The 12,605-nt window shown below is 39.3% G+C and overlaps 1 protein-coding gene across 2 annotated transcripts; it reads right to left on the bottom strand.

Annotated features, from left to right (window-relative positions):
• Nucleotides 1–342: 342 nt before the first annotated feature.
• LOC146369747 (MARVEL domain-containing protein 3) lies at nt 343–11,117 on the bottom strand. 2 transcript variants are annotated; one of them, XM_084911187.1, is made up of 4 exons: nt 10,780–11,117; nt 10,277–10,373; nt 5,190–5,302; nt 343–3,222 (listed from the first exon to the last, which is right to left on the bottom strand). In XM_084911187.1, the coding sequence occupies exons 2-4, from the start codon at nt 10,366–10,368 to the stop codon at nt 2,564–2,566; spliced, it is 864 nt and encodes a 287-aa protein (XP_084767313.1). In that variant the 5' UTR covers nt 10,369–10,373; nt 10,780–11,117; the 3' UTR covers nt 343–2,563. The 2 variants fall into 2 exon arrangements, with proteins under 2 accessions (XP_084767313.1, XP_084767312.1); XM_084911186.1 differs by having other exon boundaries at nt 10,277–10,370; nt 10,780–11,115.
• Between the last annotated feature and the right edge of the window lie 1,488 nt (nt 11,118–12,605).

Genomic DNA, 12,605 nt, shown 5'->3' with positions numbered 1-12,605 from the left:
AGATTAAAACACATCTGCTTCTCGAGCTTCCGGTTGTCACCTGCATACAGTCCACACATGCTCACTCATTTCTTTTAATTAATTTAACGTGTGTATGTGTATAGCTGCACTGAGAAGGTGAAATGATTGTATTTCCAGAATTCAACTTGTAGCGCATTTCTTCTACAAACCTTATTCACCTAATTTCACTCTCTCACACAAACATACACACACACACACACACTTACAATTAGGGCAGGCCAATATGGCCAAAAATATTTATCATGATATATATTTGAAAATTTGCGATAACGATATAACTGACGACATTGACGCGAGGCAAAATACTTTACAACTCCACAACTTTATTAGTGCAAAAAAAACCCCCATCAATGTATTTTCACTTAATCAAGCAGCTGTTTTTTATGTGCATTAAAGCTATATAAAAATACAACCCTGCAAATGCAAATTCCTTGCTGACTAAAGGCATTTCCAGTGGAAATTGGCTGACATATCCTGAGCATAACAATGTATAATATCCACAAAACTTAAAGTCACAATAAGGTAATATTATGTTGAAGCACAGTACATATTACTCCGCCGAGGCTCCTGTCTACGGTAGCTGTAATGTAGTGATGTGCGATACCACTGATTTCCTTTCCGATCCCTAACCCTTTTCCGATAACGACGGCCCGCTTGCATGTTCTACCGAAAATTGTGCTTTGGTGAGTATCTGACGGACGAAAGCCAAACCAGTTCCACACCACTGAAGTTGCAGCATTTTTACAAACCAATTCTGGTTCATCCGTTTCATTCAACGATCCGCTTCCGCCCTTCTCATTCTCCGTCGCCACCACGCTTTTTCCGCCATGTGCGTATGAAAACAAAGGCACTGCGCATGCGCGTTTTACCCATATTCTATCGCGATATTTCATTTTATCATTGCCTAACATTATACCGGTATTACCGTGAACGGTATGATATGGCCCAGGCCTACTTGCAATGCTTTTATATTCATTTTCTTACATTTACACACCGATGCATTGGGGTCACTCAGGATTCAGTATCTTGTCCAAGGATACATGGTCACCGTGTATTTGAAGAAGATTAAGTCAATATGTCTGTGAAGGTTCTCAGTCATCCAGGTCATCGTAGTCAAAAATATTAAGTCAATAATTGTCTAGAGGTGAAATGACTTTCACTGTTCTCTACCACATTTGCTCATCACGATTTTTTATTATTAGATATATAATTTTGATATTTAATTGTTAATAGCTTTATATTTTTTTTTCATCACGTCCCTTTGCTGACAACACAGGAAATTGGAGCAGGAGAACATTTGCTTGTCCATCAGTTTCCTGTCAGCTAATTATTTCAGTCTGATATTTAAAATAAGAGTTATCTGCAGCCTTATTATTATTATCTTAAAACGGGTATGTTGGCAGAGCTGAGCATTTTTAAAACCAAACTTAAAAGAGCATAACCAAAAGAAGAAATTTGTTAGTGCTGCTGTGATGGTCAGGCTGTCTGAAATGGTAAATTTAGAAGTCAGGTCATTTTATCACTCTGGGGAATTTTGACAAGTTTGTGTTGTCAGCGCAGTTACATCACTGCTGTCCTTTTGTATGTGTGCGCTCCACTGTGTGACAGCAGTGATGTCATGGCTGGCACAGAACAGGGGAACACAAACAGCAGGACAGGCGCTCAGACTTCTGTTGAACCCTAAATACAGTCGATTCAGCTTTTAAATGGAATCATAGTCGGTTTAATTACAGTAGATAAAATGCTGCAAACTGGTAGAAAAAAAACATTAAGCAGTGTACATGTTACAATTAGAAAACTATCTCCAACAGTAAAACAGGCCATTTGAAGATTTGCTCAGCGATTTAAATTACTTGAATACACAAGCCGGTCATGTTCAGCATTACCTGAGATAACTGACACATTTGAGAACAGAAAGTTACATTTGGATAAAAGATTTTTTTTTAAAAGACACATACAAAAACTTCTACATAAAAATTGACAAAAATGAGAGAAAATGTGCATAAAAAGCCAACAGAATACATTTCATTTTCTGAGCTAACTAACAATATGTGGGGCTGATGAACGATGGCTGAGTCTTCAATTTACTTCTAGTTCTCTCCGTAACTGGAAAAGCTTTAATATTCATCCATGTATTACAGCGCCTGAGGGAACTACATTAAATTCACTAAGTACTAGGCAGCTTTAGTTGTCATACATTAGTTTTAGTGTTCAACTGTACTGTTTTAATCCCAAATGTATTCTAGCTATGCAAAATTTTTAATTTTTTTTATCCAACTGAGCCACAGCAGCACATTAGTGCTACCTCACTGTACTGTTTATGTCCCCTGATCCACAGTCACTTTTGGGCAGTAACACAGAAGTAGTTTATACTACAAAGTAGCTGTGTCCATGTGGGGACAATGAAGAGTTGTAAGTTTAAATGTTTCCTGTGATCCATCTGTCAGTCTTACACATTTGGAGCCAATCCTCTTGGAATCAGTTCAGATGTCATTGTAGCAGAAAGTAAAGTGTCCCCTTAACCACAGTACACAAGTCTCCCTCACACAGATGTGGTCTCGGCCCACAGCGGAGCCCTCTGTGGGTTGTTCCGATCCTGCTTTTTCTCCTCTTCCCGCCGCTTTTGTTCCTGTAGGTAACGCTTCACATGCTGAATGGTCTGGAAAGTGAGCACTGTGCCAGCAATGTACAGAATGGCAGTGATGAGTCCGAACAGAGCCACAGCTGCATCGGCCCCACTCACGTTACAGTTCATCCAGGTGTAGCCGTTCCGTGAATACAGAATCTCCCGCTGCTTGCACACATCTGTGGAGTTGACTTTGATCATGAAGTGCAGGTAGAGGCCGACAGCCACCACATACACCACTGCGCCCACCGCCTGAAAGACCAGCGCTCCAAACAGGAGCTTTCGCGACATCCGGTGGGGGGGTTTGTTCCCAGACACCACAAACAGCAGTGAGACTATTCCAAAGGTGAGGCTGAAGGGGATGCCGCCATAGATGCTCGGTGCCCTCATTTGGTTGTACTGCATGTCTAGTTCTCGTAGCTTCTGCAGCTCAGTACCCTCAAAGTTGATGTTGGAGTTGAGGTTGAAGCCGCCCATGCTGGCTGCCGAGGACATTCCCGACGTAACCATCTGAGCTGCGACCACACAGATGAGGACCAGGGCGTTGGTCAGCACAGCGCAGATCAGGATGATACCTTTGTCAGCACACAGAACAGGCATTGGAGTTCATTTTACAGAGAAATCAATCTTTCAAATAAATAAAAAAATAAAACAGCACCAGCGTTTTGTGGTGAGGCGTCCTGATTTTTTTTTTTTTGCCTCATATGATCATTAATTAAATATCTAAGTTTGGAAGTGGTGCTCGGACACATACAGTTTAGGACTACATTTGATTCAGCTCTTGGCACTGAAACCAATTTAAATCAAATTTTAAAAATACTCAAAATAACCCAACAACAAAATTAACAAACAAGTCACCAAATGTGTTTAATAAGAAATGTCATGAATAGTTGCTACAAACCATCCTAGAGGTTTGTGCTTGGGTGAAATCTTATAATTTAATTATTCAATTACTTAGCACCAGTCAGCAGGTATCTGTGCTGTTGTCTGTTTGTGAATCAAGCCTACCAGCAAAACTCATAACATTAACACTGCCATCACCGTGTCTATGGTCACTTATTCCTCAAAAAGAAAAAAAAAACAACAACAAGGGTCAGGGTGAGAGGCTCAGTCTAAAACCAATATGTGATGTCCATCTTTTATATATAGGATTTCTCAACTACTGCTACTCCCTCACTTTGAGCTTTAAGTATTTCAAAATGTTGCACTGAAGCTTTTTACTCTACGTGTTAGAATTGATTTATAGATGTTAATGCTCACTTTTAAAATATGTCTGTGTGTAGCTCCAAGCTACAGAGCAGTTTGAGCCAGTTGGCAGTCTTACATTCTCAGGTTCTAAGGGCTGAAGCTTAAATCAAAGAGTCATCATACTTGCTTTTATTCTTCTTCTTACTTGTACTTTTAGTTATTGACATTTGAACTTTTTAGCTTCCTAACAGATTTTTTCTCCCGAGTACTGAAATTTTTGATCTAAAATCAATAAACTGTTATGCATCATATGGGCTTCAGAGAACTATAATGGTGGCACTTAGACTTTATTTGACTTGAGACCTAACTTCAGCTGTACATTTGAGGTCTTTATTAGTGTTCTCACAGGAGAAAACTAATCTGTGAGGCTCCGATTTCAAGTTCCCAGCTTCCCAGAATAGTGTTCCTCTGCCTAACCTCTGAAAACAAAGTTGAGTAAACACATGAAAACCGGTCAGTGCAGTTTTCATAGAAAGAATGAAGTACACTGAAACTCAAGGCCGCCATTAGACGCTACAGCTTTATTTCACACATACAGTACTGTGCAGAGCTCTTGAGCAACTCCTCATTTTGTCATACTTTGCTTCCAAGAAGCCAGACTTTCTCTAAATGTTTAACCTGGCGTCCACATATGTGGACATCACACTTTGGGTTGTCTAGACCAAAATACTAAATTTTGCTCTACAAGGGCCTGATATCCACATACGGAGACGTTATACTATGAATGTCCTCATATGTGGATCTCATTTTTCTCAGAAAAAAAAAAAAAAAATCACGTCATTCTTTGTTCAGGTCCCAATCAAGGTCTTAGGAGGTTAAAGTGCTCTTGGGCAATAGTTTCCAGAGGCTTTCGGAAGGTATTTCAAAGTTGTTGGTTTTGGGGGGGGGGTGTTAAGTTGGACATTAACATACCACAGGAATGCTTTTTATAGAAAGAAACCTAACTCCAGATAAAAGAAATTTGAAATTATATCTTTAAACACTCTTACTGGCAGCCTGTTGTAAAAACATAGATAAAGAAAGATGTGTTCCCATTTCTTTAGTTCAATCTATTACAAATTTGGTTACAATTTTACAGACATATAATAGTATATAATAGTCAATATTTGTGCTCACAACAAAATATTGACTTTCAAGCTCATTAGATTTGTACAAACTGGTTTTGTCTTATATACTGTATTTCCATATACACTTCTGGACATGTTTCAATAAATCACTGTTGTTTTTTCCAAGCAAACTATAAAGAGTTGAGGCTTTTGCACAGTACTGGACATCCATGGAGATCCTGACCTACCTCTTCTGGAGCAAATGTAGTTCCATTTGGAGTCACTGTGATTCACTCGTTCCCGTGCATGACTTGGATGCGAGTCAGCTTCTCGGGGGTAATATGGGGGTGATGAGGAGGACCTGAAAAAGATAACAATGAAGGAAATCATCAGCCAACTAATCTGAAACACTGACAGAAAGGCCAATGAGACAGGAACATGTATTTTTAGCCTTTTTCCCCCTGACATGAAAGTCCATTTTTCAGGCCTTTTAAATGTTATAACAAAATTATAAACATGGTTAACTGCAGAAATAGAATATTTTCCCTACTGACAAAATGAATTTAAAAGAAGGTGCTTTTAATGCTGTTTTGGAGCTTTCAACAGACCTTTCTACAGCATGTAGTTTCCTCATTTCATTTCATTTCAATTCAGTTTTATTTATACACCCCTAATTCACAACAACAGTTGCTCCAAAGTGCTTTATATTGTTAGGTAGACCCTACAATAATACATGCAGAGAAAAACGCAACAATCATATGACCCCCTATGAGAAAGCACTTTGGCGACAGTGGGAAGGAAAACTCCCTTTTAATAGGAAGAAACCTTGAGCAGAACTAGACTCAGGGATGTCAGCCAGGTACCAAATTTCCTTCCGAGCTGCTTCTGAGAACAAGACTAATTGTTAATAATTATTGTTATTTTAGTTCATTTTTTTAATAGTCTCCAAGTATAACAATAATATAAATCTTTTCTATACTAAAATAGAGTGAATCACAATTTGACAACTACTGTGAAAAGGCAGTAATTAGAAAGATATGTGTGAAACAATGTTAAAACACATCACAGCAGCCCTGCAGCCTGGATCCTCACCAGTTTGCCTACAGAGCAAACCGGTCCACAGAAGACGCTGTAGCCACAGCACTCCATGCTGCCGTAACACAACTGGAAGAGCATGGGAGCTATGTGCGAATGCTCTTCGTGGATTACTGCTCAGCTTTTAACACCATCCTTCCACACAAACTGGTGGCCAAGCTACAAGACCTGGGGCTTCCATACAGCACCTGCATGTGGATCAACAGCTTCCTCTCGGGCCGTAGACAGAGAGTCAGAGTTGGCCATCACACATCCTCAGCCGTAAATCTCAGCACTGGCTCACCCCAGGGCTGTGTGCTTAGTCCACTTCTCTACTCTCTCTACACACACGACTGCACTCCTGTCCACCAGAGCAACATCTTTGTGAAATTTGCAGACGACACCACCGTGGTGGGGCTCATTTCCAGGGATGACGAGTCTGCATACAGAGACAAGGTGGAGCAGCTGTCATTATCGTGTAAGGCCAATAACCTCCTCCTCAACACTTCAAAAACCAAAGAACTCATAATAGACTTCAGAAGGAAAAAGGCAGAGACCCAACCACTATTCATTAATAGGGACTGTGTAGAAAGGGTGGCAAGCTTCCGCTTCCTGGGAGTCAACATAGAGGAGAACCTTTCCTGGAGTGCGAACACCTCCGAGCTGCTGAAAAAGGCCCAACAGAGACTGTACTTCCTGAGAATTCTCAGGAGGAATAACATCACACAGAGACTGCTGGTGTCCTTCTACAGAGCCACCATTGAGAGTGTTCTAACCTATTGCATATGCATCTGGTACACTAGCTGCACAGTGGCTCAGAGGAAAGCACTCCAAGGGATCATTAACACCGCCCAAAAGATCACTGGCTGCCCTCTCCCCACACTGGAAGATCTACACCCGCTGTCTTAAAAAAGCCCAAAACATCATAAAAGATACCTCACATCCTGGCCACTCCCTGTTTGAACTGTTGCCCTCAGGCAGACGGTACAGTGCAATCAGTGTAAGGACTAATAGACTCAAACAGCTTTTATCCAACTGCAACAAAAAAATACTGCTACAAAAAAATTCCAATCACGCCACTCTTGTATTAATCTATGCGCTGACTGAAGCATGTATGTGGGAATGTATGTGAATGTTTGTTGATACCTCTTATTAGCACTTTAAGTATTCTATTTATTTTATTATTGAATTTTATTGTTTTATTTATATTTTGATATCGTTAGGGATAATGCAATGATCAGGGACCATTTTTAATTTCGTTGTACCTGTGACAATGACAATAAAGATTCTGAAAACAAGTCCTGATACACTGCCAAATCTGAACTCTGGATTCAGTACTGGAATTCAGATTTTTATGGCACCAGTGGACAAAGTACTCAGAAAAAAAAGCAACAAAGCAATATAACAATAATGAATTACAAGTCAGTCTTCCTCTGAAAACCTTACATCTCTGAGGCTTGAACCATGAGTACATTGGGGATAATATACTGTAATGAAACCAGCAAGTGATAATTGAGAGCAGCATTTGGTTGTACTCTGATGTAACCAGAAGCAAAAGATTCATCAATTATAACAAGACTGCAAACTCTAACTCACAGCAGAGCCCATAGGGATTAATAAAGTCTGGTCCATGACCAAAAGAAAAATTCTTTCAAGTTCTTGGACTGGGCTCAACAAAGTTTGGAAAAGTGGGTTAAAGTCATTTTAAACAAAACGTTTCCAAACTTCAGAATGAATACTTCTAAGCTTGTCCAATTTCCTATTAAGGTCAGTTTGAATGTTTCTGAGCTGGTTATAAAAAAACAAAACAAAAACAAATGGGGCATTTTTATGATTTTTTGTCGTTGTTAAATATTTGTTCAGACGTACAACAAAATATCAATACTCTGTTGCTTCTGGGGCTCCCCTTGCCACATTCATAGTGGTAGAAGTAGAAAAGACTGAGGGCAGCTACAACATTTTCTACAGTGTCCTTCATTACTCACAGACTACATGTTATCTTTTGATGAAAGGACATGTAAATAATTGCGCTAACAGTACAGCTTACATTTTTTCACTAATAAGGACAGGACTGCAACATTCATTTTGACGCAAGAAGTCTGAGGGTCACAATTGTAACGCTTAAAAGAAAAAAAAAAAACATTAAACAAGTGAATAATCAAATTATTATAATAACATCTCATAATTTAATTTAAATGGACATCTTTACATGTCTATTCAAAAGCAAAAGAGTCAAAGGGATATTTTCTGTCTGTACAAATACAAGAATTATTATGAAAATGTCTTTTTTTTTGTTTAAGAATTTCCCAAGTGCAGTTAAAAAGAGCAAGGAATTTTGAAAGAGTTTTTCCAAACATCCTGGTTTTATTTGGAACACTTGCAATATTTTAAATAGAAATACAGAAAGATTTATTTCACAAAAATACAAAACGTACCAGGATCAAAATTATTAGCTCCCCTTGGTACTATCAGTCAGGATATCAGTCATTTCCTTTTTGCTGGATAACAGCATGCAGTTGTTTGTAGTAGTCTAAGGAGCTTGGAAAGAAAAGCGTCTGGACTTCTTTAAGTTGCTTGAAGACGTTTCACCTCTCATCCGAGAAGCTTCTTCAGTTCAAGTTTCACACGTCTGCTGAGCAATCCCAGCTCATTCTTTATTGGTGAATCTCTCAAGCTCCTCCAGATTTGTTGGTCTTCTGTTCACCACACAGATTTTCAATTAGATTCAACTAAGGGCTTTATGCAGGCCAGTCAGTAACATTCACTTGAGTCTTCCGGAGGTAGATCTTCACAGTAGTGAATTATATTTTGGGTCGATGTTGTGTTAGAGAACAAAGCCACGACCCATATCCAGTTTTGTTGATGTTTGAGGTTTTCTTTGGAAATTTTCATTATATCCTTCTTTCCTCATGATTCCTTCCACCTTGACTAGACTCCCAGTTCCAGATGCACTGAAGCATCCCCACAGCTTATTGCACCACTGTGATTCTTTGGGTTTTATGCCATCTGTATCTTTCTTTCATCAGGTTTCCCCAGCATACTTCAGTCTGGTTTAAAGGTGTATCTTCTGCAGAAGTTTAGTTTTTCTTGATCTGCAACCTGGCAGTCCATTCCGCTGCAGGGTTCTACTGATCGTCTTCTTTGAGCTTAAAATTCCCAGCTTGGTCTTTACTAGTCTTTTACTAGTGTTGGCAGTTGTTCCGAGCCCTTCACACAGATCTCTCACTATGTTTTTCTTCCAGAGTCTTTGAAGTCGCTCACTTCATACCTCTGCCAGGCTTGTTCTGTACTGTGTGGCTCTCTCTGAATTTCATTATATTTTTCACTGCATTCTTGACACTTGGAAACACTGTGATAACTTTGTAAATCCACCTGCTCCTTAATGAACATTCACTTTTTTTCCCCTCAAGTTTAAACTGATTTCTTTTGTTTTCTGCACTATTCTTACAACTCACACTCTGGCTGAAGTTTAAAGTGGACAGTAAGTCTCAGTTTTAATGATTTTGAGAATTATACAGTTAAAGCACATCATTGCACAGCAGAGGTTTGTGCTGCAGTTCAAAGTTCAGTGTTTCAGGGGGCAAACAATATTGACCCTGGTTATTGTTGTTTTGTTTCTTGAAATAATTATGTGACTGTGTGTCACAAATAGATATAATCTATGCTTTCTCAAGAAATCTAGTATGTTTAAAAATGCTGTGTTGAAAATTCACTCCTCCGTTAAAAAAAAACACTGATAGAGGGGGGTTAATAATGTTATCCTCATCTGTTTGTTATATTGCTTGATAAATATGGAGCGAGAGTGACATTTATTTTGTGTATGTCAGTATGTAGGCTGATACTGTTTTAACACATGTAAAACGTGATGTTTGATACAAACAAGTATTTTAATTTTTAAATGTCAATACAGACAAACAAGGTGGCCCTGATATGCCGTCCATGTTTACAATCTTTTACCCAGCAACACCTATGTAAACATGGTTGTTCTCTAAAGTACTACTGATGGAGATTTAAAGATTTAGGGAGGAAAAAAACACTCTGTGCATTCAAAAAGCATCTCCCTTATCTGAAAACTTGTCCTTGGGAATTTCTGCAGAAATGAAGTACCTGCGCTTCTTCCACGGGCAGAGAGAATCCTAATGAGGGTGTGCGGAATAAGTGTATTTAGTTTCTGATCTGAGGAATTACATGGTGAGACAACTGCCCCAGTCGCCCTCACTTCACAGTCTGGGTTTAAAACAACGGTGAATGCAGTGCGCACCTGTTGGATGGCGTTGCCCGGTCGCCATTGTGCTGCCGGTGGTCTCCGTTCCTCTCCCGGTGCCCCCGGTTTGATCGCGGCTGCTGGCTCATTCCTGCTGACAGAAAGTGACACACTTAAACACAAAAACGACGTTTGAAAAGCACGAAAACTGTCCAGCATACTACAGGATGAAACGTATGACTCTAGAGGTTTTTATTTATCTTCTTTAACAGGAAAAAGAAAAGAACAAAAAGAAAAGGCTTTAATGTTTTAGCTCCTGTTGGCATGGAAATATAGCCTACAACTGACGTAGAGCCCCCCACCCCAAAGTGAAAATTATGAAAACTACTAACAAATGAAAACTAGGCTGAGAAAGCGTGTAATTTTACATGAAAGCTTATATTTGCCGTCAAGCACCCTAAGAGCAGGTACTACTTCCAAACCAAAGCCAAGCTTGTGCGATACGTCAGCAAAGTAGCCAAAATGTCTGATTCAATTAGCGTTATCAAAGACAAACTTACTGTGATGTCGATAAAAAACACTTCAGACTGAAACAGCATTACTGAATCCAAATATAGTTATTCTGTCTGTTGTCAGAATCCAGGTAGAAACAACTCCACCCTACAAGGCGGAGGCGGAAGAGGAACTAACAGGTGAACAGAGGAGTTTCTGGTATGAGGTCAAAGCTACTACGAGCTTCGTGCGCCGTCAGTCTCGTCTCTCACGCCACAGAAGCCTCTGTTTACTCACTGTTTGAGGGGGTGTTGTTGGCCTTTCATTACCAGCACGCTGCAGCGGTGACGTCGAGCGGCACACCATTGGCCAAAAGCTGTCGTCTCCATCTACGTGTACGTACGTAGATCTGCCAGAAGGGGGCACTAAAAGATCTGTTTTACACTGCACAAGATATCAGACTATACATTATAATGCACAAAAAAGAAATAAAGGCACTTTTGCAACAGTTATTTACACAGTTTGAATCAAGCATAGACTATGTGGGCAATTTAACTTTTCTTACCATTTAATAATATCACTGTGTTCCCACACACCATTGTTTTCATCATCTTTTAGTAATAAAACATTTAGAAATAAATAGAAAATCAGAAAGTGTCATATTGTGGCCCTAAAATGTGATGTGTGCGTTCTGATTTCTTGATTTTTCTCCTAATATCTTCATTTTACACCTAAAATAATAATTCAAACTTTAGCATTTATTGTTTCAGGCTTTGCCACTGGTATAACCTTAGTACGAGGTTTCAAGAATGATCATCAAGCGCCAATGAAGCTCTAACTCAGTTGCATTTCCAGCTGAGCAAGTGTGAAAGAATTCAAAGAATTTAGTTAGTGGCCAGGGGACTGTTTTTCACACAGTGTTGTCTCTGAATTTGTCTCACCTGCTGTAATTGAATTGACAGCATTGACAACCTCTTCTTCTAATTGTTTGGTTTTATCATGTATTCTGTCCTGCATTTTCATTTTCAGCATGAAAGGGTTCAGTGGCCAGCTACATGCTGACAGCACCAGGTCATTTTCCATAGGCCTGAAGGTCATCCAGGTTCCCATATGAACAAAGCCTCAATTAGTCATGGTAAGGTAAGATGGCTGTTTTGAATCACAGTTTCAAAACACCTGCACTTCATATGATTGAACAGTGTCCACATGTCCGTATCAAGAATTCTGTCCCTAGTTTTTGTATTTAAATACCAATTTTGCAGCAGTGCGTGAGTTGATGCTGGTGGAGCAGTTTCAGAGTTTTTCCTAATATATAAGTAGCTTTATCAAGCATGACATCAGATTCCCCTGATTTCTTTTCTTTAAGCAGATCTGCATGTCGGGAATTAAAAGTGCTACACGTCGTCGAGAAAATGGTTACAAGTGAGTTTCTCCACATTAAAATGGGCTTCACACAGCAAAAGAAAAAATGAAGGTTCAGTGATGCTGAAAAGGAGATAGTTCTCGTTCATTTATATTAAATTAAAAAAGCTGTTGCTTTTTGTTTAAATGCACAATTGAACAAAGGGTGTGGCAAAGTGCACTGCCATAATGATTTGACAAAGGAGGAGATGAGTGTCTGAATGTTCATGTAAAAATGTAAAAACACCCAATCCTGCGCTCATCTGTTCAGTATATAAATTGTAGAAGTGCTCCTCAGGTTTAGTATCACAGTCCAGGGAAACTAATCTGCAGAGCTGACCTGATCATCACAATGAAGCTGACTGCACTGGTTCTCCTCTGGGCACTCTCCAGCACAGGTAACTACATTTCAGGATCTAAATTTTACAGTAAAAGAAAGAATAGAAGCTAAAAAGTATTTTATACAGATGTTATAGCACAGTTAATAATTGTT

This window comes from Perissodus microlepis, chromosome 17 (genome assembly GCF_051167445.1).
Source record: "Perissodus microlepis isolate ML-2025 ecotype Zambia chromosome 17, ASM5116744v1, whole genome shotgun sequence".
Taxonomy (NCBI): domain Eukaryota; kingdom Metazoa; phylum Chordata; class Actinopteri; order Cichliformes; family Cichlidae; genus Perissodus; species Perissodus microlepis.
This window is presented reverse-complemented; position numbering and strand designations above follow the sequence as displayed.